At 36.9% G+C, this 23,133-nt stretch overlaps 2 protein-coding genes across 2 annotated transcripts; one reads left to right on the top strand and one right to left on the bottom strand.

Moving 5' to 3' along the window:
• The first annotated feature begins 6,569 nt into the window (after positions 1–6,569).
• On the top strand, positions 6,570–7,343 carry LOC114925657 (uncharacterized). The gene has a single exon (XM_029294303.1). The coding sequence runs from the start codon at positions 6,570–6,572 to the stop codon at positions 7,341–7,343; it is 774 nt and encodes a 257-aa protein (XP_029150136.1).
• Positions 7,344–12,338: 4,995 nt separating this feature from the next.
• On the bottom strand, positions 12,339–19,494 carry LOC112765375 (uncharacterized). The gene is made up of 5 exons (XM_025811275.3): positions 18,423–19,494; positions 15,582–16,413; positions 13,769–15,107; positions 13,358–13,441; positions 12,339–13,115 (listed from the first exon to the last, which is right to left on the bottom strand). Exons 1-5 carry the CDS (start codon positions 18,985–18,987, stop codon positions 12,453–12,455), a joined length of 3,483 nt encoding a protein of 1,160 aa, XP_025667060.1. The 5' UTR covers positions 18,988–19,494; the 3' UTR covers positions 12,339–12,452.
• Positions 19,495–23,133: the final 3,639 nt, after the last annotated feature.

The raw sequence follows: 23,133 nt of genomic DNA, 5'->3' as shown, positions 1-23,133 counted from the left end.
GCCCTCTCCTCCTTTTCCGATCTCTTGCGCGCTCTTTTCCTTGTAGACCAGCAACAACGACAGCGACGGACTCAATCAATGGCGGCGACAGATGTGACGGAGCCGGCAGCAGCAGGGCGCGACGGCGGCGACAGCTCCCCCTTCCTTGGTTCTGGCTCGCATCTCCTCTTTGGGCTCCCTCAACAACGGCGACGATGATGCGATAGCGGCAGCGAGTCCCCAGGTTGCCAGTATGGTCTCACTCTCCCTCCTCTTCTCTTCTTCTTCCTCGGGTGGGGGTGTGTGTGTAATGTCTCCGTGTGTGAGTTTTGGAGGGAAAGGGGGTGGTGGCTGGGTGAAGGGAGTGGTGGTGGGATTTGAGATTAGAAAGAAAAAGAGGGGTGGTGGCTGGGTGAAGAGGGTTAGGGTTAGAAAGGTGATTGGGTGAAGGAGGTGGTGTGGTGGTGAAGATAAGGAATTTTGCAGGTAAGAGAGAGTGTGGGGGCAAAGAATCTGAAGATGGTTCTGTTGTTGATGATGGTGAAGCCCTTTTTCTGGGTTGAGAATTCGAAGAAGCAGAAGAAAAAGAGAAAAGCAAAACACAGAAGGAAAGCAAGAGAAAGAGAAAGAGGAAAGAGTTGGCAGAGTTGACGGATTATGGCGGCGGCGACGAGCTCAGAAAATGGAAGGAGAGAGAGGATGGGTTAGTGGTGGTGGTGGCAGTAGTGGGGAAAAGATGAGAACATTGAGAGAGAGAGAGAGAGAGAGAGAGAGAGAGGGAGGGGGGAGGGGGAAGGGGAGGAGATGATAGTGATAGTGGTGCAGAAAAGGGTAATGTAGGAATTTTATTTAATTTTTTAGGGTTTGGATAATTTTGCTTGTAAAAACCATTTTTTATGGGTACAAATGGTAATTTCCTTTTTTTATGGGTAGATATGTCAGCGTTTTCAACTTTCGTTGGTAGAAATGGTAGTTTACTTTCATTTACGGTTTTAAACTCATTAGAAAAAGATAGATTTGAGATCATAAATACTTCGAGAAGGTCTATTTTGGAGTAAATTTATAAGGAGTTTCACATTGGATGTTTTCTTGGCAAATTTTTAATTTCTAAAATTTTTTGAAAATTATTCTGATATTCTCGTCAAATATATTATTTTTTTGTTGAATTAATTTTTTAATATACGTGTTAGATAAATGAATTCTAATAAATTTTATTACATGATAGTTAAATCTTTAAACGAGGGAGAGATCCATCTATTTAACTGTCTAATTCTCACTTTTTCAAAATAATAAAAATTCAATGAAAATAAAATTGATGCTTTGATAATTAACGGAAAATTGATAAGAAATCAAAGCTCGAATCAAGATTGTTATAAGAGTTTTATAAAGATTTGTATCATCAAGAGAGATCACCGGTTGTGGAATTTAAGGACGGACTAGTGAATCGGATTGATGAAGAAGAGTCTGTAGTATTGGAGAGAATATCGACAACGGAGGAGATTAGAGAGGAGGTTTGGGATTGTGAATCATCCAAAACTTCAGGAAGTGATGGGTATAATATAAATTTCATTAAGAAGTGTTGGGATGAAATTGGTCTAGAGTTCACAACAACTGTACTAGATTTTTTTGGTCATCAAGGTTGCCTTCTGACTCCAATATTACTTGGGTGGCCCTTGCACCTAAGTACACGGGAACCAAGGAGATCAAGGACCTCCGGTCGATCAGCATGGTAAATTGCGTGTATAAAGTAATTTCCAAAGTGATGGTTAGAAGGATGAGATCAGTGATGCCAAGTCTAGTAAGGGAGACTTAGAGCGCATTTGTGAAGGGTCGGAAAATACATGATGGGGCACTTATTGCATGAGAAGAAAGCGACAATCATTAAGTTAGACTTTCAGAAGGCTTATAATCAGGTAAAATGGAATTTTGTGGATATTGTGCTACAGAAGATGGGCTTTGGTTGGAGATGGAGGAAATGGGTTAATGAGCGTGTTGGTACAGCGTCTATGTCGATCCTGATAAATGGCTCACCATCTAAACCTTTTAAGATGGAGAGGGGTTTGAGACAAGGTGATCCACTGTTTCCTTTTTTTTGGTTGTTGATGTTTTGCATAGGATGGTAGCGGAGTCAGTCAGGAACAGACGCATTTCGCCGCTGCTGATTGGTAAGGACAATATAGAGTTGTCACATCTCCAATTTACAGATGACATTATATTGTTCTGTCCACCCGATGAGGAGACAATCAGAAATGATGCCAGGTTGCTAAGGTGTTTTGAGGTGATGTCGGGGTTAACTATTAACTTTGATAAATTAAGTTTAATCCCAATCAATTGTGAATAGCAATGGACTCACAACATATGCAACTTATTAGGATGTAAAAAGGCTAACCTTCCAATAAGATATCTTGGCATTTCTTTAGGAGCGAACCCAAGGTTGGTCAAGACTTGAAAATCGATAATTGATAAGGTTGAGGAGAAGCTTAGCTTGTGGAAGAAAAAAGTGCTCAATAAAGCGGGTAAGTTAGTCCTTATTAAATCTGTATTGAATAGCTTGCCGGTGTACTGTTTGAGCCTGTATAATATATCGAAGGCAGTGGCAGAAAAGTTGATCTCGTTGCAGAGAAAATTCCTATGGAGCAAGGAGGAAGGTAGAAATGGTTTGGCGCTAGTTAAGTGGGAAGTGGTTCAAACCCCTAAAAAGGTGGGTGGGTTGGGGGTAGGTGATGCCGTGGTTAGAAACACTGCATTCCTTTTCAAGTGGTGCTGGCGTTTTTCAAAAGAGGAGTGTCTATTATGCAAGAAGGTTGTATGCTCCTGCTATAACTTGAACCCCAATATGATGTTATCAGTTCAGACATTACCTAATAGAGGGGGTCCATGGAAGGATATCTGTCAGTTGAAGTTCAAGGATAGTAATGTGAGAGATAAGATGATTGCTGAGTTGTCTATGAAGGTGGGTGACAGAAGGAGAAATCGATTTTGGGAAGATGTCTGGTTATAAAGTGGTTCGTTAAAGATAAATTTTTCGAGACTTTTCTCTATTTCAAACCAAAGAGGATCTATCACAGGGGATTGTGGGTTTTGAGATGGGTTAGAGTGGATTTGGAACTTCCAGTGGAGACGAGATATATACCAATGAGAGTTAGAATTAGTGGATCAATTGCATGAGACTTTAAGGCCTGTAAAGCTAGCATATGATAAGCAAGACAGAGTTGTTTGGAAGGTTGACAAGGAAGGTATTTTTTCAACTAACTCTTTTGTGCAGGTAAAGCAGTCAGAAACTCTCCCGAAAGATATCACCAGCTACAGTTTCACCAGAACCATATGGAAATGTTTGGTTCCGCTATGAGTGGAGCTATTTATTTAGTTTTCTTTGATAGGAAGAGTAAATACTAAAAAAATATTGCATAGATTGGGAATTATTAGTTACAGTGATAACATGTGTGTATTGTGTAAAAAAGACGTTGAACATATTCACCATTTGTTTCTTGGTTGTGAGTTTACTTAGCAGTTGTGGTGTCAATGACTATCTGAGTTTGGGAGATCGTGGTCTGTTCCGGGTTCACTAAAAAAATATTTTGAGAGTTGGAAATGTGTTGTGAATAGGAAGAAGGAGCGCAATAAGTGCCTCATATGCTTCTTTACAGTTATTTGAAACGTTTGGTTAGAGAGGAACGGGCGGATTTTTAACAATAAAGAAGGGGGTGCAGATGAGGTGTTTCAAAAATCTTTAACCAGTTATAGAGAGTGAAGTAGTTTGGATCCTTTTTGTTGTTGATGACAATACCGAAAATGACATTAGGGATAATTTTCTGTTTATATTTCTTTACAGGTTGATGTTTGAAGTTTAGTTCTTTTGTCACTCCATTATATTGTGTTGAGTTCCTTGTTCAAAAAAAAATTGAGTATTTCTTTCTAGCTGTACATTTGTTTAATCCAGGCAAGCCAAGAATATTGTTGAAAGATGATTTGTGCTACAGTCGTTGCACTTAGTACCCCAAGAAGGACGAAGTTAAAAAGCGTTTATTATTCATGATGTGATCGAGTTGATTAATAATTTCTTTTCGAGGTATTTAAAAAGGGATAAGTACTAATTTTGGTCCCTAAAGTTTTGTGCCAGAATCGAAATCGTCCCTCTTCTAATTTTGGATTTAAAATCGTCCTTAATGTTGCATTTGTATTTAACTTCGTCCTTTCTAATTAAAATTTTTTTTAATGACAATTCTACCCTTTTCATTTCGCGCGAAACGCTTGATTTTTTCACTTGGATGAAAAACCCTTAACGTTTATTACAGCACCCTTTATTCACAACGCTTCGTAAACCAAATCCATTACATTGTGCCCTAACCCAGAATTGGAGAGGATCGTAGATGTTGATGGACTGAAACTGAAGAGAGGAGGCGAGATCGAGGAATTGGAAGGAAGGGACGTGAAGAGTCGCTGAAGCATTACTGATCGGATTTGCGTAGGTATGATTTTCTTCCTTCTTTTCAGTATGGTAGCTCTCGCTGTAGTGGTTAGTGTCGGGTTAGATTAGTTAGGATTTGGTAGTCTGTTTATCGTTGGAATGAGGCCATGTGTGTGGAGAGTAGGGATTAGCATCGGTGTGAAATAGGAAGGTGCGTGTGTTTTATCATTTTTTATGAATGTCTATGTGTTGTTGTACTCTGTTTCAGGGTGTTGTAGAAGACGATGGGTTATTTTAAAGTGAAGGTCTACCATGAAGGATGGTTTACGTATAAGAACGGTCCATTAGAGTATGTGGCAGGAGAAACAACGGTGATAGAAGAGATTGATGGTGATCGGTGGTCTGTATTTGAAGCGTATGCTGAGCTAAAGCAACTTGGTTACGTCGAGGAGAATATTCCATCGTTGTGGTTCAAGGATCCAGTTGTTGAAGACATGGAGAAAAATCTGAAATTGCTTAAAACTGATGTGGATTCCATTAAGATATGTCGAATAGCAGAGTTGAGAGACCATGTAGAGTTGTATGTTATCCATAAGGTTCAGGACGAAGAGATGTTTCCTGATGATGGCTACATTGATGTTGGGGATAGATAAAGATGGGATGGGTGACATTAGTGAGGGGAAAGAGCTGGTTCTGTATGGTGGAGTAGATGAGGGGCGAAAGCAATCTGAACCATTTGCTGCTTACTCTGGGGCAGAGGACGACAATGAAGTTGAGTATGATAACTCTAGTTACAGCGACAGTCTCGATTCGGAGTATAATCCATATGGGGAAGAGGACGATAGTGAAGATGATGTGCACTTTACTGATAGTGATGATAAGCTTGATCCTGAGGTAAGTGGGTTTCAACATGTGAATGTGATGAGTAAAAAACCTAGGGCTGTGAAAAAGAATGCTGGAGCAACTGAGCAGTTTGAAAATGATGAGGGAGGAGACAGTGATGACTTAGATTTTGATCACCAAGTTGGGGCTGATGGGTCTGATTCGGAGCATGAGGATTTCATATTTCCAATTCACAAGCTTCAGAAAGATATGAGTCAATACAAATGGGAAGTTGGCATAGTGTATGCATCTCGGGAAGATTTCAAGGACACTGTAACTGCTTATGCTGTGCATACGACAAGGTCAATCAGGTTTAGGAAGTGTGATTTGCAGAGGGTTAGGGCTGTTTGTTCGGATGATTGTCCTTTTTGGGTGTATGCTGCAAAAATCAGAGGTGAGGAAACTTGGCAGCTACGCAGCATGAACTTGACACACACATGCACACAAGCACACAGGGTGGGGATCTTACACTCGAAATGGCTCGGCAAGGCGTTTAAAAAGAAGGTTGAATCAAATCCAAAGGTGAAAATAAGGGAGTTGGTTTCGAAGGCACAGAAGAAATGGAACTTGACTGTCACTAAATCATTGGCCACTAAGACCAAGCAGATTGCACTTGATCAAATTCAGGGCACCTTCCGAGAGCAGTATAAAAGAATTTATGATTATGGACAGGAGCTGATGAGGGCAAATCCAGGATCCTCAGTTCGCATACAAGTGCAGAGGTCCCCAGATCTTGACAATGAAGCACCAGCATCATCCAGGACCACTTACTGCATCTTTCAGAGGATCTATGTGTGCTTGGAAGCATGCAAGCAGAGCTTCCAGCATTGTAGGGATTTCATTGGCCTAGATGGCTGCTTTTTGAAGACACCCCAGGGAGGACAACTGCTCACTGCAATTGGTTGGGATCCCAATGACCAAATGATGCCGATTGCATATGCGGTTGTGGAGGCCGAGACGAAGGACTCATGGAGTTGGTTTCTAAATCATCTTGCATCTGATGTTGGGCTGGATAAGATGGGAAGATCTACCTTCATGTCTGACCAACAAAAAGTAAGCAAACTTCCCTAATTTTACAACATGAATGACATCCATTCAATTCTCCCTAATTATAATTTCCTTGATTTCATGCGTGCAGGGTTTGTTGCCAGCATATGAGGAGGTTATACCTGGTGTGGATAATCGGTTCTGTGTGAGACACTTGTATGGCAACTTCAGAAAAAGGTTTCCAGGATTACAATTGAAGAAACTGATATGGAAGTGTGCTAAGGCAACTCACTGGAGGGATTGAGAGAGAAACATGGCCGAGGTGAAAGCTGTGAATCAGGAAGCCTATAGGTACCTAATTGCTATCCCTCCTAGGTATTGGTCTAGATCTAGGTTCACCTATAACTCTAAGGTAGATACATTGGTTAATAACATGTCCGAGAGCTTTAATTCTGCCATTGTTGATGCTAGAGAGAAGCCTATAGTCACCATGTTAGAGGAAATCAGGGTTAAACTAATGACTAGGTGGACAGAAAATAGGGAAATTGCACATAATTATTCAGGGACAATCTTACCTAAGATTAGATTCAGGTTGGAGAAGAGATCTAGGTCAGCTGGGGATTGGCGGCCATACTGGTCTGCAGCCTCGAAGTATGAAGTAGTGAACGGTTTAGACAAGTTTGCGGTCAACTTAGGATCCCATGAATGTTCATGTAGAATGTGGCAGATGAGTGGCATACCCTGTGTCCATGCTATCAGTTGCATCAAGTTCAAGGGACTTGACTTAGAACCTTTTGTGGCTGGGTGTTATAAGAAAGAAGCTTACATAAGGTGCTATGACTCAATCATACATCTCTTGAATGGAGTATATCTTTGGGAGAGAACTGCACACCCTGATGTTATGCCTCTCCCCTATCGAAGGCCTAGTCACAGGCCAGTGAAAAAGAGGAGAGCAACTGCTGGAGATGAAGAACAGAGCAGCCGCACTCACCTATCAAGGAGGGGAGAGAAACAAAGGTGCTCTCTGTGTGGATCTGTTGGGCACAACAAAAGCATATGCCCTAAACCTATTGAGGAGTTGGTATGATTTTTAATTTGTCTTCCTTCTATTAATCGGTCTCTCATATGTTATTGCTATCCCATTATAAAATTGTATATGTTTGTGTGGCCCAGCAGTCAAAGAACAAAGGAAAGCAGTAGAAGGGAAGCACCAAATCAAACCATCTAGCTGCCAAGGGAGGAAGGAAGACTGCCTCTTCACAGCCCAATCCCAAGCAATCTGTCAAGAGGAAAGCTGTTTTAGCAACATAGCCACCATCTGCAGCCCAATCCAACAATGCAGCACAGCCAAAAAGGCCTAGAAGCTGGCCCAAGGGGACTACTAAGCCCAAGTGCTCAACCCAACCTGCTCCACAGCCCAACAAGGTTGCCAGCCCAACAAGTTTAGCACTTCCTTCATCCTCATCACAGCCAGCCACCAGAACTCTACCTTCATCTCAGCCTACCCTTACCACATCTTCAAACCAACCTGTTAGTCACTTCTCTACCAGGCTCTCTGGAGCACCTCACATTTCTCCAAAGAAACTGAAGTTAATGGCAAAGTTGCCTCCAAGAAAATGGGGAATGCTTTAGGAAAAGGAAAATGAAAAAATTAGCATCCTATTGTCATGATTGTATTTTGTGCATGTTGTCTTATTTTGGGTTATGTTTCTGTGAACTTTGCTGGGAAAGTGCAGTGTGACTTGTTAGCTCCTTTTTTGGTGATATTTTGCCTATGAGCATCTATGTGTGTTGTACTTGGTTGCTGGATTAGACCAGCCAACCCTTTTGGGATTACCTCTGTGTCTGAAACACTTTTTATTATGTATGTTATTATGACATTTATCATATTCAGTTGAGGTTGTCTTTGATTCAAGTTTGTTATATTGTTAGGAAATTAGTCAGTAGTGGAAAATAGGTATTTACCAAGCAGAAATCAAACTCACATTACAACAACCAACCATGCATACATAATTGTCATTTATACATGTTGAGAACCAATTCAACAGAACACATTCATACCAGGTACATAATTGTCACCTAATAACTTACCATCAAAACACTTTTCACCAAACCACATTCAACAAAACCAACCCTAAAAGAATTTACCAACAACAACAACAGCATCATACCCAAACACCCTTTTTATACCAGGTTCAATGGAATTACACACTTAGGCCTAGACATAGAAAAATTCTGCAGTAGCAGATACAGGAACCCAGCCCACCCAACAAATCCTAACAGAGCAACGACCATTAACTTCCACTCTGCCGCTTTTGTCTTTGATTTCAGGGAGGCAACCTTCTTCTTCATCCTTGCAATTTCTGAGTTTTCCACCTCTGTCTCTGGCTCTGCTCAACGAAAGAAGTTGCAGCCTTCATGCACCTACACATAATCACTGTCTTCACTCTCCAGTCCTCTACCCAAATAACTCAACTCAGAAGAAAAGAAAGAAAAACAAACCCCATAGTAAACACAGTCCCAAAATCTGCGCCCATAGTTCTCCTTCGTTCCTGAGGTTCGCAGCACCGGCCTCTCACCATGGGAACAGAGCAGCAACCTACCATGCGAGAATGATTTGCTTCGAGACGAGATCGAGCTTTCGGCAGCCATGGCGTTCTCCCTCCACGACGTGCACGACGGTGGTGTTGGCAGCAGTTCCAGATTCAAACAACTTGCCCTTATTTTTGGGGGTTAACATATACATTTATATTGCTATTCCCTTTATTTTTTTATATAACTATTCTTCTAACTACCCTAACGATGAAAAGGGCATTTATGTCTGAAAAAATTTTAAGGACGAAGTTAAATACAAATGCAACATTAAGGACGATTTTAAATCCAAAATTAGAAAAGGGACGATTTCGATTGTGGCACAAAACTTTAGGGACCAAAATCGTACTTATCTCATTTAAAAACAATAGAAAATCCTTCTCTCATTCAAACTATTTGGTTTACAATTAGAGCGGGAGTTAAGCCCCACTTTAGTTCCTGAAATTGGCGAGTTGTATTGATTTGGTCCCTAACTTTTCAATTGCCACAATTTGGTCCTTTAGATTTAAAAAAGTGCACCAATGTAGTTTCTCGTGTATCTTTCGTCGTCGGAACTCAACACCGTTAATGGCGTAGCTCAAGCCTTATCACGCTAGACATATTAAAACGACGTGGTATGCGTTTTGGTGCTAAAGAATGCACTAAATGACGTCGTTTGAGGGTTTGAACAATACTAAAACATTATACCCCTCTTTTTTAATATTGTTTAAACTATGAAATGACATCATTTAGTGCTCTTTTAGCATCACAACGTGTACAACGTCGTTTTAATATATTTAACATGACAAGATTTGAATTATCTCACTAATAGCATTAAGAAGAGATTATATTAGTGTACTTTTTTAAATTTAAAAGACCAAATTATAATAATTAAAAAATTAAAAACCAAATTAATATAATTCACCAATCTCAGATATTAAAATGAGCTTAACTCGTTAGAGTGATATACCACAATTAAGCGACACTGTTAGGAATTCAAACATAAGACTTCTGTACAATGTTTGTTGTTGCACCTCTTGAGTGAATAATTGTGAAACTTAACTCCATTCAGTTTGACACATATCATATAAAATAGCTTTTATATGACAATCATATCATTAATTAGTTGATAAAATATTTTTTAATCTATATACTGACATAACATGTGACCTTAAGATATATGATAAGTTTACCAATAAAAAATAAATATAAAACAAATACATTAAAAATTTTAATCTTTTATATTTTAATAATTTATTTTTAATTTATAAATTTAATATATATTTTTAGAATACAAGATAGATAAATCTTATTTTATATTATATTTATTATGTTATTCTTTATGTTGAATATTTTCATTATTTTTATACTTATTTTTTTAATTATCTATATATTTTTCACTCATTTACATTATAACAAACATATGTAATTAGTTTTAGTTTAAAATTTATAATAATCCCGTGCATCACAAGAGTCACCTAAGATAAAGATAAACTATGACATTTTTTTGTCAGGATTATAAATCAGGATTGCTATACATTCAAGTATTTTTTCATCTAAATTTATTCAAGTAATTGCAACACCGATAAAAATCACTCTTATTAAAAGAGTGTCACTACACGTGCTTTTTCTTCTTCTCTTCTTCCGCACTTCTTCTTATTCTTCTTCTCTCCTGCGCTTCTTCTTCTTCTTCTTCTTCTTTCAAATACACGCATACGTCCTCTTCTTTTTCTTTCAAATTCACGCATACCTCCTCCTCCTCTTCCTCTTCCTCACGCATGCAGATTCTTCTTCTGCTTCTCCTCCTCCTCTTTTTCTTCTTCTTCTCCTCCTCTTTCGTTATCGTCATCACCAACAACATCAACATTTTGCTAATGGATTATTTTTTCAATCGAATTGAATGGAATGCAATTGCTGAATTGAATTGAATTGACGCATGTGTTTTGAATTGAATTGATAATTTCTAAATTGTACACACAGGTGTTTTGCATTTGATTTTATATAATGGATAATGTTCTGTTCATTTAGTACTATACAATTATTTCACCTTAATAACGTATTCGATTCATTATGCAGAAAACTGTTTTAAATTTGATTTTATATAATGGATAATGTTCCGTTCATTCAGTACTATACAATTGTTTTACCTTAATAATATGTTCGGTTCATTATGAATTGAATGGACATTGAATTTAATTGAATTGATATTCTCTAAATTGCAAACACATGTGTTTTGAATTTGATTTTATATAATGGATAATGTTCCGTTCATTCAGTACTAGACAATTGTTTCACCTTAATAACATGTTCGATTCATTATGAATTGAATTGAATTGTTTTGAATTGAACGGACGTATGTATTCTGAATTGAATTGAATTGTTTTGAATTGAACGGACGTATGTATTCTGAATTGAATTGATAATTTCTAAGAGGAGAAGAAAGAAGAGGAGAAAAAGGAAAGAAAAAAAAACCTACGTGTACAAATTTGAAAGAAGAAGAAAGATGAGGAGAAGAAAAAAGGAAGAAGAAGAACCTGCGCAAATTTGGAAGAAGAAGAAAAAGTACAAGAAGGAGGAAGAGGAAGAGAAGGAAAAAGAAACGGAGAAGAAGAAAGAGAAAGAGCGCGTGATTTAAAAGGTTACAACTTACAACAACTTAGATAGATTTGAATAAAGATTTTACTTGGATATAGAGCTTTATTCTTTATAAATAAGCTTGTAAAACTTTAAACCCTTATTCTTAAAAGAAAAAATAGAATGACAAATATAAGTTTAAATTTTAAATACAAAATGTGTAAAAAATCTTTAATCAATTTAATCTTTAAGTAATAAATTTAAAAACTAATTATTTTTCCAAACAATACACAATGAATTATTTGTATAAAACTCTTCTGTACTGACAGTATATAAAAAAATAAATTATTTGTGTAAAACTCTTGGCTACTATTAGCATATGAAAATTAAATTCATATATTAAAATGAAACCAATGAGGTTATGAGCCTAACTAAACCTAAAAACCAGAAAATAAATGTCAATTCATCATTAATCATTAAAACAGGAGTATTATTCGGATAATTAAAGGAAGCAAGGTAATTTTGTAAGCTTGGGAAAAGAGACTAAAAATTATGGACGGCAAAAAACCAGACCCCTATAAATACAAAAATAAATTCTCTCTGATTCAATTGATAGGACATTTAATATTGTCAAGTATAACCTCTTATCATGTAAAACCAAGAAAAAACATATAAAAGAAAATATTCCATGCTAAAAACCCACTTTGAATTGAAAAAAATCAATAAATAAAAACTCCATTCCCTATACCAGCTAAGATTTTATTTGAAAAAGGTTCTGTAAATGCATGAACCATGAGAACCGTAATCTTAGTGCATTTATGCAAGAGGAGAGAAACTCGGCGGAAAAAAAATACTTCATGTAATGCTCATGGAAAAATTTTAAATAGGGAGAATGCAATGCAGACACATGCATGCAGGGCTCTTCAAAACGCCATACTAGGGGAACAGGAATTGCATTTCCTTTTATTTTCTCGCTCAAAATAGAAGCAACATAAAAGGGGATGAAATAAAACCTAATGGATAAAAAGCAATAGAAGATAAAGAAATTGTCTCAATGTGTACTTTCAGGAGAATGATGTATCCGGCTTAAAATTAGCGACTCAGACTCATTTGAACCGGGCATCAAAGCATCACAAGCTTTGGGAGACCTATCCTCAAAATTTAAGGGATTAACCTTTGTATCATCAAAGCTCAGTTTTTCATCTGCACAATGGGCATCAACAGATTTAACTTCGCTATTCATATCATCACCATCTTCAAGCAAAGTGGCAGTTGGCTGAGCTTCATTCTCAGATGCAATGGAGTGATTTTCATTCGCATCTCCGGAATGGGCATTATCAGAGGTGATTTTTTCCTCTTTTTCACAGGAACCAGCTAAGGCTTCTTGGTTCTCATGCTCTGCAGATGGACCAGACATGCCAGTGTTTAAAGAGTGGGTACCGTCATCATCTTGCTCCATTTGACTGCTGGTATTATTGATCTCTTCCAGATGCTCCTTTGGAGAAGAAAGGATTTCTACTTTCTCTTGTTCTTCTGTCGGGATCGGCATATCTTTTGTTCCATCAGAAGCTGATACAGAAACCTGCCTATCCTCTAAACTGGGAATAGGAACCGACTCATCCACTTGCATCTGGTTGGAATCGGCAGCAATATCTACCTCATTCCCATTAGGCAGTTTCACCCCCCTCTGCTTCTTGTAAAGGTCTATTGCTTTCTGCAAATTCAAGAATATGTTCACCCATCAAGACTAAGAATTTAATATTTATGGATTTATTGGGCTTAACAAAATATAAGTTATGATGCTCAACTTCATTAAGACAAGGCTAACTTCTAAAATATAAGTAATTTCTATAGTATAGTAAGTTATACTGTTCAAACACTATGGAGAAAACAAACATGAATTCATTAACAGACAATAAAGGCACACAGAATTGTATCAGGTCAAGTAGATTATACCTGGAAGATAGAATTATCAATTACTGGGAAAGGAAAATGCCTTGATATAGTGGCTGAATATTTCAGTCGTGCTCCAGAAGCATTCTGTCAAATTGGGGAAACTAATGATGTCAGGGAAGATTTATTGCATTTATGATAATAAAAAACAACAGCTTCAACTGGTATTTGTACCAGTTTGTGGAAGTGACATCCTCGACACCCCCCCCCCCACCAAAACACACATGCACACACCCAACACCCTCCTTTAAATAACTAAATAAATAAAACCACTCAAATTTCATATTTATTTGTCTTTAAGTTTGAAGAACTAAGATAACAGTTCAAACAGGCCTCAGAACACAACCACCTACCACCCACCACACGAAAGATAAAAAGGTCAACTACGGCATTAGTTTTCAAAAGAATTTATACCTTCAAGGACAGTTCTGTACTAGCATCTGCATCAACCGGTGCATTCTTGTTAACATTTAGAGCAGACATACACTGGTCATACAAATCTGGCTGAACCAACTCCACTGAAATGTCAAGCTTGGAAAGGTAGAAACGGCTCAAAAGAGAGGTATTGTCACTTGGTGTTGGTGTTGAAACATCAGGCACATTTTCAAGACCAGCCGTGTTCACAGTAACTTTTGCTGGAGAACTGAGACTGGAAAACTTTGTCCCAGGAGGTTTCTCATCAAATTCATCCTTGTTGGGTTCATCATGAGACATCTGAGTAGTCTGATCAGTCAAACCATTATCAATCAGGGGTGGACCTGATTCATCTTTGCAGGCTGGGGAAGGCAACTCCTTCTTCGAGTCAATATTCTGTTCCTTCCAAGTCTCCGAACCAGCTTCCCATCCGTGATTATTTGTTGAATGTCTATTCCTGTCCCAATCAGAACCACCGTACATGTGAGGATCATCTCTGAAGACACCATTATTACCATCCCATCCATGCAAATGAGCAGGTCCGGCTCCATCCATCAAATTCTGCCACCCAAGTGGACGCAAGTGACCTGGAAATCTATCAGCATCAGCAATATGGTAAGGAATGCCTGCATGGTTAACCTCCATTCCAGGCCTAACACCAAAGAGAGGCTGAGATGTAAACTGTGGCATCATTGCTTGAAAACCTCCATGTGCTGGCCCAGGTGGGAATGGAACAAATCCATTCGGTACAGGTGAATTCCAGTTTGGTACTGCCCTCCATGAATTGCCACCATGCAATCTTCCAAAACCAGGCTCACTACTTCTTCTGTATCGATTATTGGAGTTATCTCTAACATCATCATCTAATGAACCCATATATGGTCTCTCTAACGCAGCCCTAAAGGCAGGTGCAGGTGGAATCATTGACGAATTGCTTTGACTGGTCCTTCCATATAAAGATGAGTCTGCTTGAGATGGCTCATCCAATAGTGATTTCTCTACAGTCGACTCCCGACCAGGTCTATCATCATCAACACTGTTCTTCCTTCCACTTTCATCAGTTTCATGATTTCGCTTAGCATTGCTTTTATTAGGATACCTGCGCTCAATGCTTGTAGATGAAGGAGATCTTTCCCTCAGTCCCATGGGTGAAACCTTGGCACTAGAAGACCTTTCAGTTGGCAGGTCTCCTACAGAACCTTCATCCATTTTATTGGGTTTTTCCATTAATTTGTATTTAGGGCCTCTCTCTGATATCCCAGAGTAAACCTCTCTTGAGCCTTTGGTTCTCTGTTCCATTGTTAAGTCCCTATACTTTGAATCTTCACCACTTGCATTTCTGAAAGATGAAGAAAATGGAAACCAATTACAATTGATTCCCCTTATTAGAGTTCCATAAACAAAAACAAAAGTTGGTCACATCAAGAAAATTTAAATTGTGCAAGCAACATTTCAACTGTGACCGACAAACTCAGGTTGATCAGTTCCCCTTTTGACAACGTCATGATTATTTTAAAGCATTTGTCATATTTAAAATGATAACTGTCAACACCAATCGCCAACATAATCATTAAAGAAAATGTAATCACAGGACACATTTATTCAGTAAAGCTTCTTTGGAGTATGACATCTCTTTACCAGCACTGATGATATAACACTGCTTTCAAAACAGAACTACCCAAATAACCTCAAGGGGTAAAAGGAATAGAATAGTACATATGTGGGGACGGAATTCCAGCTAAAACACTACTGTGAACATTGGCTTAAAATGTTTCAACCAAAAGATTCAAGATAAGTAAGCCAGAAGCAGTACCTATGTTCATCCTTGCCAATGTGCGTGCTAGGTGATCTGTGTCTATTGCTAGTCCCAATTGAATCAGGATGAGTTTGCCGAGGTTGGGATCTTCCCCTGTCTACATCAGAATCAGCTTTACTGCTGCTCAAACTCCTCTTCTCAGCATCAGAATAATGGCTCTTAACAACTCTAGATTTAGAATCAGTATAACCATCACGATCATCCAAAGTTCTTTTCTTTGTCCCACCCTCTTTGCTTCTGCCAGTTCTGTCATCCACATGTGACCCATCACGATCACGGTGACGATCATGGTCTCTGTCTCGTTCACGATCCCATTCCCAATCTCGATCTCTGTCATAATCACGATCTCTGTCAAGATCATAATCACGATCGCGATCAGATTCCCGTTCACTGTGACGCTCACGCTCACGAACAGATTCTGAATCACGGTCCGCATCACGATCACGATAATGGTTCCGGTCACTCTCTGGAAGTTTGGTTCTCTTTTGTCGTGATTCTAAATTATGCTTCTCTTCCCTACCATGTTTCTCATCAGATCTAATGCTATTATGATCTTTTGAAGGGCGCTCATCTCGTTGCTTTTCATGTCGATGTTTGTTCTCCCTGTCCATCTCATCCCTATACTTGTCTCTATGTTTCTCATCTTTTCTCCTATCATCCTTCTTCTTTCCATCTTTGTCATCTCTAGAGGACAAATGCCTGTCATAACCATCCCCAATTTCATCTTGGTGCTTATCACTATCACCATATTCATCCCTTTTCTTCCTCATTCTCCTCTCAAGCTGGTTATCCAATTCAGGACTTTGCAGATCATCTATTTTCATTGAGTCTGCAATAAGGCATAGCCACATAGAACAAAATAAGTATTTAAATAACCACAGAATTCACATCCATAACCATAAATATCAGAGGATAAAGCTTGTTTGCCATCATTTTGTTGGTGCAAAGTATAACATTGCTAATCCCAAAGGTTCAATCGGGCAACAATTGGTTCCATGATGTTGCCAGATGTATCCCACATGATATTATTCAATTTAACTGATGTATGAAATACGTAAGTTCTTATTGTTAAACTTGCAAGTTCAAAACAAAATATTTACTGAATACCAATCATGTTTTCTGATGCACAGATGGGTAGTAGCACAAAAAAGATTTAAAAAAATAGACATCTATTTGAATACAACGGTCTAATAACTTGAACAGATTACAAGGAAGACTTTGACTCCCAACACCAAGAAGTTGAACCAGACTCATCAGATATTTCTCTGCGTGGCCAACAGATTTTCACAATCAAAATATTCAAAAGAGAATATGCTAAATTTTTTCCTTCTTTTTTTGGTATATCAGGAATAAAAGTTGGTATTTTGTGAGCATCTTTAAAAGCACTTTATGCTTGATTTATTACTTCCATAAATGAAGGAAAACGAATTTTTAAAATCAGCCCCACTAATTTATGGCACATTGATAGAAGGTAAATGTGATAAAAAGAGATAAGCAAGACGACATGAAAACTCAAGGAAAAAACAGAGCAAGTATACAGATTGTAGAAACATTTAAAACCACATTATTCGAATAAAGCTTTGAAGAGTCTCTTAAACCAGACAAGAATATTTCCCTAAAGAAACCAAGGATGAAGATTCAATCCTATACCACAGGAGCTCTAAATGTAATAGTGTCTTGAGCAGTGTGCTTCAAGAAAATATACCAAAAAGACCACAAAATGCTCATTACTGGAATAATTGCCCTACTTACAAGCTAAATAGGTAAGATTCACTCTTATAAAATTTAAATTAAAAAACAAGCACAGCAGTAAACGGGCAACCACAGGTTCATTTAAGCGAAAACACAAATCAGATTTAAACTAATGCACAAAAGAACTGTCACTCATAATTCAAACAACTAATTTTATGCATATAGGCAAAGTAACCACACAATCATCTGAGTTCATTAGGCGAAACCAAGTTTTCCATTAAGATTGGAGATCCAGTTGTACCAAAGATCAATTCAAATCCACCAAAACATCAGATAAAGCAAACTTGCAGAGGAAATATTACTTGGATGATATATGGATCAGTCTGACAACTGATACATGGTAAAGAATTCAAATCATCTCAAAAGAAAAAAAATGGGACCAAAATATTATGTGCAGCACCCTGGATTGAATTAATACTTAACTGAAAAAAATTCAAAAGAATCTCTCTGTAATTGAGGCACAGCACCATCGAAATATAATATCACTATTAATATTCCAATCACTATATAACAATTTATTTTTATATTTTTGGATACAAACTAAATAACTAGAAGGAAACCTGGATTCCAGAAAAACATAAACACACAAAATGAGAAAGAATGTGAGGGACATCTTCACAAATTCTACAGTCACTTTCCCACAACCCTTTACAAGAGAAAGGAAAATCTGGAACCGGTGGAAAAAGTAGAGGAAGACAAGGGTAAGTTTGTGGACATATGTATGGGAAAATAGAAAAAAGTGGAATTTGATGTTTAAAGTAATGCTGTCATTAGCCGCTAGAGAAAATGGCAATATCCAATTCCTGAATTTTGCTCACGATCTTTTAACCTTTTAGGCTGAGAGACGCCAGCTATATACCCAACGGGTTGCTTATAAATCTACACTTATTGAATCACTCAACCTTTATCTAAAAGCATAACAGACAGACACACACAGCTGAAAGCACAAACACAGTTCCGGAGAATGAGGCTAACCCATCTTAAAATGATTGTAACAAATGTGCTTCAGTCCAAATGACGTGACATTCGTAACAATGCAATGAAGAACACAAGCAACACAAACCAGTTAGTTCCAAGTTACCTTACCATTATTTTCAAACCCATGCTTTGGCGCGCGCTGTTCTTCCTCATCAACCGAATCCTCGCTCCTACCTTCTCCTCTGGACTTCCTCTCCTTCTCCGACCACCCTTCCCTGCTCTCTCTCCGCCCCGAAGACGAATCCTTGTGCTTCCCTTCGCCCTTTCCACTGCTTTTCTTTCCCTCCTCGCCCTCTCCATAAGCTCCCACACTCCCATCCCTCCTCCTACTTTTCGAATCTCCCGACACAGCCTTTGACTTCCTCGACCCCTCTCCGCGGTCATCATCGCCTCCGTTCCACCGCTCTCCCCCTCCACCATCCTTGCGGCGCTTCGAAGATGAAGCATACTCGTCGGAGTAATCCCCGTTGCCGGAGCCGTGAACTTCCTTTCCGTCACCTCTCGAATCCAGCCTCCGCTTCTCGGCGGAGCTTGAATCCTTCGACGGCTTGATGGCGGCGCCGTCGTCCTTGCTCTTCCGATCCTTGAAGCCAGAATCCCTCTCGGAGTCAGAGTACTCCCTGGCGTCCCTCGAGCTGTGCTTGCTAGATTTGTGTTTTGAGCTGCGCGGCATCGCGGAAACCCTAATTGGCGAACTCGAATCGAGAGACTCGAAGAAAAAACCGAGCGCAGAAACCCTAATTTCTGAGTGAAATCAATCGAACGGTTGACAGAACCCTAATGGCGAAACCAGAAATAAATGGAGGCTAGAATGTTCGATAACCAGAATGGATCGGAGAAGAAATGAATGGATCCGAATGTGAGCGAAATTACGCGATGGTACAAGAAAGAGCGAGGGAGTTTAGGGGTTAGGTTAGGGTTAAGTACGAAACAAATGTTGATTGTGTTGTTTGAAAACTGTTTGGAAGAAACGAAAATCGAAACAGACTCAGAAGTGCTCGCGCTCTCTCTTCCTCTCTCTGTTTTTTTGGGTTTTTCTTTTTCTTTTTCTTTGTTTTGTTTATCAAGTGTTAATGAGACTCGGAGGGGACCTTAGCCTTTGGCACTGGGGATAATTTTGTGCTGACAAGAATGGCCTCGGCTGCTTTATCTTATACCACTGGTATCCCTGTGCGGCGCTAGTGTGTGGTTTTCTTTAACGTGCTGATAACTAGGTCACGTTATTTACAGCCCAATGGTCATCTTGTTTTGTTTAGTGCGCTTTTGCAACGTGTTGATTTGATACATTAATTTATTGTGATTTAAATTTTTTTTTAAAGTTTTATATGATTAAGACTTAATAGAATTTTCAGAAGTTTAACTATTATTTTCAAAGTCTCAATTTTTTTAAATTAAACTTGTTATTACTATCTTTATGAGGATATTAAAAAGTTAATTAAGTTTATAAAAAGTCTAATAGACTTTATTTACATAAAATTTAGATAAAAAATCCAAATTTTAATAAGTTAATGTGTAAAATTAGTATGTCATTTACAAAAATTAGTTCAGAGACTAACACGAAGTATTATTAAAAATTTTGGATTTAAATTGAGTCAATTGAAATTTTAAGCATTAATTTGAGTCCGACCTCAAATTTTAAGGACAAATTGAATATTAACTCATGTAATATGTTTTTTTTAATGTTATTACGCTTAATTAGGTAATATTTTAAAGTTTATTTTTATTAGTATATAATATCTTTTAAATATGATATATAATTATTAATTTTATAATTCTATATTTTTATGTTAGTTAAATTTTTATATTTAATTAAAATAATTAAAAATAATTTAAAGTTTAAATTAAAATGAAATCAAGCATCTGAGTACTGAGAATTTTAAATTAATTTTTTTGATATATGATCTTATAAATACTTATGTGACATTTTATAGAACCTAAAATAAAATTAAACTAAAACTAAATATTAGAGATGTGTTTGCAATATTATTTTTGAAACGCGAAAATCTATATATTCTATGTGTATTTCGAATATATAATTTTTCAATAAATTGTGCCAATACAATATATTGAGCAATAATAAATACAACGACAAATGGTATAAAAGAATTAATTCAATTTGATACATAATCAGAAAGAAAATACTCATATAATAATATTTTTACATAAAAAAATGACATGGTAAATTTTTAGATAATTAGTTAAATATATTTAATCAAATATATCAAACTATCTAATGAATTAAAGTGTCATTTTTATATAAAAATATCATTAGAGTAGTATTCACCTAATCTTAATATTAATTATCGTATTCAATGTTTTTTTTTTTGAAAATATTAAATATTTTCCGTAAAAAACGGGTGGATTGAAGATTTATTATTTAAAAAATAATTATTAAGATTACTATAATTTTCAAAACAAACATGATTTACATGAATGATGAGAATGTACATCTAGTATTTTATGGGTTTGACCTGTAAAATCAATCTTTTAGAATTAATTCAAAGATTTCAAGACATAGAACATGAGAAGTGTAATTCATAAACCTCTAGTAAGAGCATATATGGGCCGAATAAAATCAATTTGTCTTTATTCAAACTCAACTCTAACTATGAGCTAGATCTATTTTTTAATTCTAATTCTTAGATAATTAGTTAAATATATTTGATCAAACATATCAAACCATCTAATGAATTAAAGTGTCATTTTCATATAAAAATATCATCAGAATAGTATCCACCTAATCTTAATATTAATTATCGTATTCAATGTTTATTTTTGAAAATATTAAATGTTTTCCGTAAAAAATGGGTGGATTGAAGATTTATTATTTAAAAAATAATTATTAAAATTACTTTAATTTTCAAAACAAACATGATTTACATGAATGATGAGAATGTACATCTAGTATTTTATGGATTTGACCTGTAAAACCAGTCTTTTAGAATTAATTCAAAGATTTCAAGACATAGAACACAAGAAGTGTAATTCATAAACCTCTAGTAAAAGCATATATGGGCCGAATAAAATCAATTTGTCTTTATTCAAACTCAACTCTAACTATGAACTAGATCTATTTTTTAATTCTAATTCTTAGATAATTAGTTAAATATATATTTTTTTTTTGGTGACTATTAGTTAAATATATTTGATCAAACATATCAAACCATCTAATGAATTAAAGTGTCATTTTCATATAAAAATATTATCAGAGTAGTATCCACCTAATCTTAATATTAATTATCGTATTCAATGTTTATTTTTGAAAATATTAAATGTTTTCCGTAAAAAACGGGTGGATTGAAGATTTATTATTTAAAAAATAATTATTAAAATTATTTTAATTTTCAAAACAAACATGATTTACATGAATGATGAGAATGTACATCTAGTGTTTTATGGGTTTGACCTGTAAAACCAGTCTTTTAGAATTAATTCAAAGATTTCAAGTCATAGAACACGAGAAGTGTAATCCATAAACCTCTAGTAAGAGCATATATGGGCCGAATAAAATCAATTTGTCTTTATTCAAACTCAACTCTAACTATGAACTAGATCTATTTTTTAATTCTAATTCTTAGATAATTAGTTAAATATATTTGATCAAACATATCAAACCATCTAATGAATTAAAGTGTCATTTTCATATAAAAATATCATCAGAGTAGTATCCACCTAATCTTAATATTAATTATCGTATTCAATGTTTATTTTTGAAAATATTAAATGTTTTCCGTAAAAAACGGGTGGATTGAAGTTTTATTATTTAAAAAATAAGGGTTAAGTATGGTTTTGGTCCCAAAGGTTTTCAGCCAAAATCGAAACCGTCCCTCATCTAATTTTCGATTTAGAATCATCCTTAACTTTTTTTTTTCCGTATTAAAATCGTCCTTTTTATTTTTTTTGGACAAAAATACCCTCACCACTACCAACACAATTACCTCCTCCACCACCACCACCACCAACACCAACACCACCACCACAACCTCCACCAACAGCACCACCAACACCACCACCAGCACCAGCACCACCACCAACGCCGCCGCTGTCCCCTTCCCCCATACCCACCTCCCCTCCCCTCCCCCTCCCCGTCTTCCCTTCCCCAACCCCTATCCCACCCCGCGTCCCCTCCCCCTCCCCGTCTCCCCCTCCCCCTCCCCGTCTCCCCTTCCCCCACCCCACCTCCACCTCCACCTCCACCTCCACCTCCAAGAAACATAGAAAATCAACACAAATTTAACACAGAGAAACAGAAAATCAACAAATCAACACAAATTTAACACAAGCAAAACTGGCGATGGGTGGCGGTGGCTATGGGCGGACCGGCGATGGACTCCTCCCTTCCCTCCCGCGTTTCCTTTTCCCCCACCTCCAACGCGTTTCCTTTGCCCCCTCCCCCAAAACGCATTTTTTTATTTTTTATTTTTAAATTTTTTTTATTAAAATAGGGGTAGTTTAGAAATTAAATTAAAAATTTTATTTAAAATGACGATTTTAATTCGAAAAAAAACGTTAAGGATGATTCTAAATCGAAAATTAGATGAGGGACGGTTTTGATTCTAGAGGAAAACTTTTGGGACCAAAACCATACTTAACCCAAAAAATAATTATTAAAATTACTTTAATTTTCAAAACAAATATGATTTACATGAATGATGAGAATGTACATCTAGTGTTTTATGGGTTTGACCTGGAAAACCAGTCTTTTAGAATTAATTCAAATATTTCAAGACATAGAACACGAGAAGTGTAATCCATAAACCTCTAGTAAGAGCATATATGGGCCGAATAAAATCAATTTGTCTTTATTCAAACTCAACTC

This window comes from Arachis hypogaea, chromosome 17 (assembly GCF_003086295.3).
Source record: "Arachis hypogaea cultivar Tifrunner chromosome 17, arahy.Tifrunner.gnm2.J5K5, whole genome shotgun sequence".
Classification (NCBI taxonomy): Eukaryota; Viridiplantae; Streptophyta; class Magnoliopsida; order Fabales; family Fabaceae; genus Arachis; species Arachis hypogaea.
This window is presented reverse-complemented; position numbering and strand designations above follow the sequence as displayed.

Coding starts and splice junctions, on each gene's coding strand:
- LOC114925657 (XM_029294303.1), top strand. CDS start 6,570: ATGGCCGAGGTGAAAGCTGTGAATCAGGAAGCCTATAGGTACCTAATT.
- LOC112765375 (XM_025811275.3), bottom strand. CDS start 18,987: ATGCCGCGCAGCTCAAAACACAAATCTAGCAAGCACAGCTCGAGGGAC. Junction 16,414..18,422: donor GCATGGGTTTGAAAATAATG/GTAAGGTAACTT, acceptor GCCTTATTGCAG/ACTCAATGAAAATAGATGAT. Junction 13,116..13,357: donor TTGATAATTCTATCTTCCAG/GTATAATCTACT, acceptor TTGAATTTGCAG/AAAGCAATAGACCTTTACAA.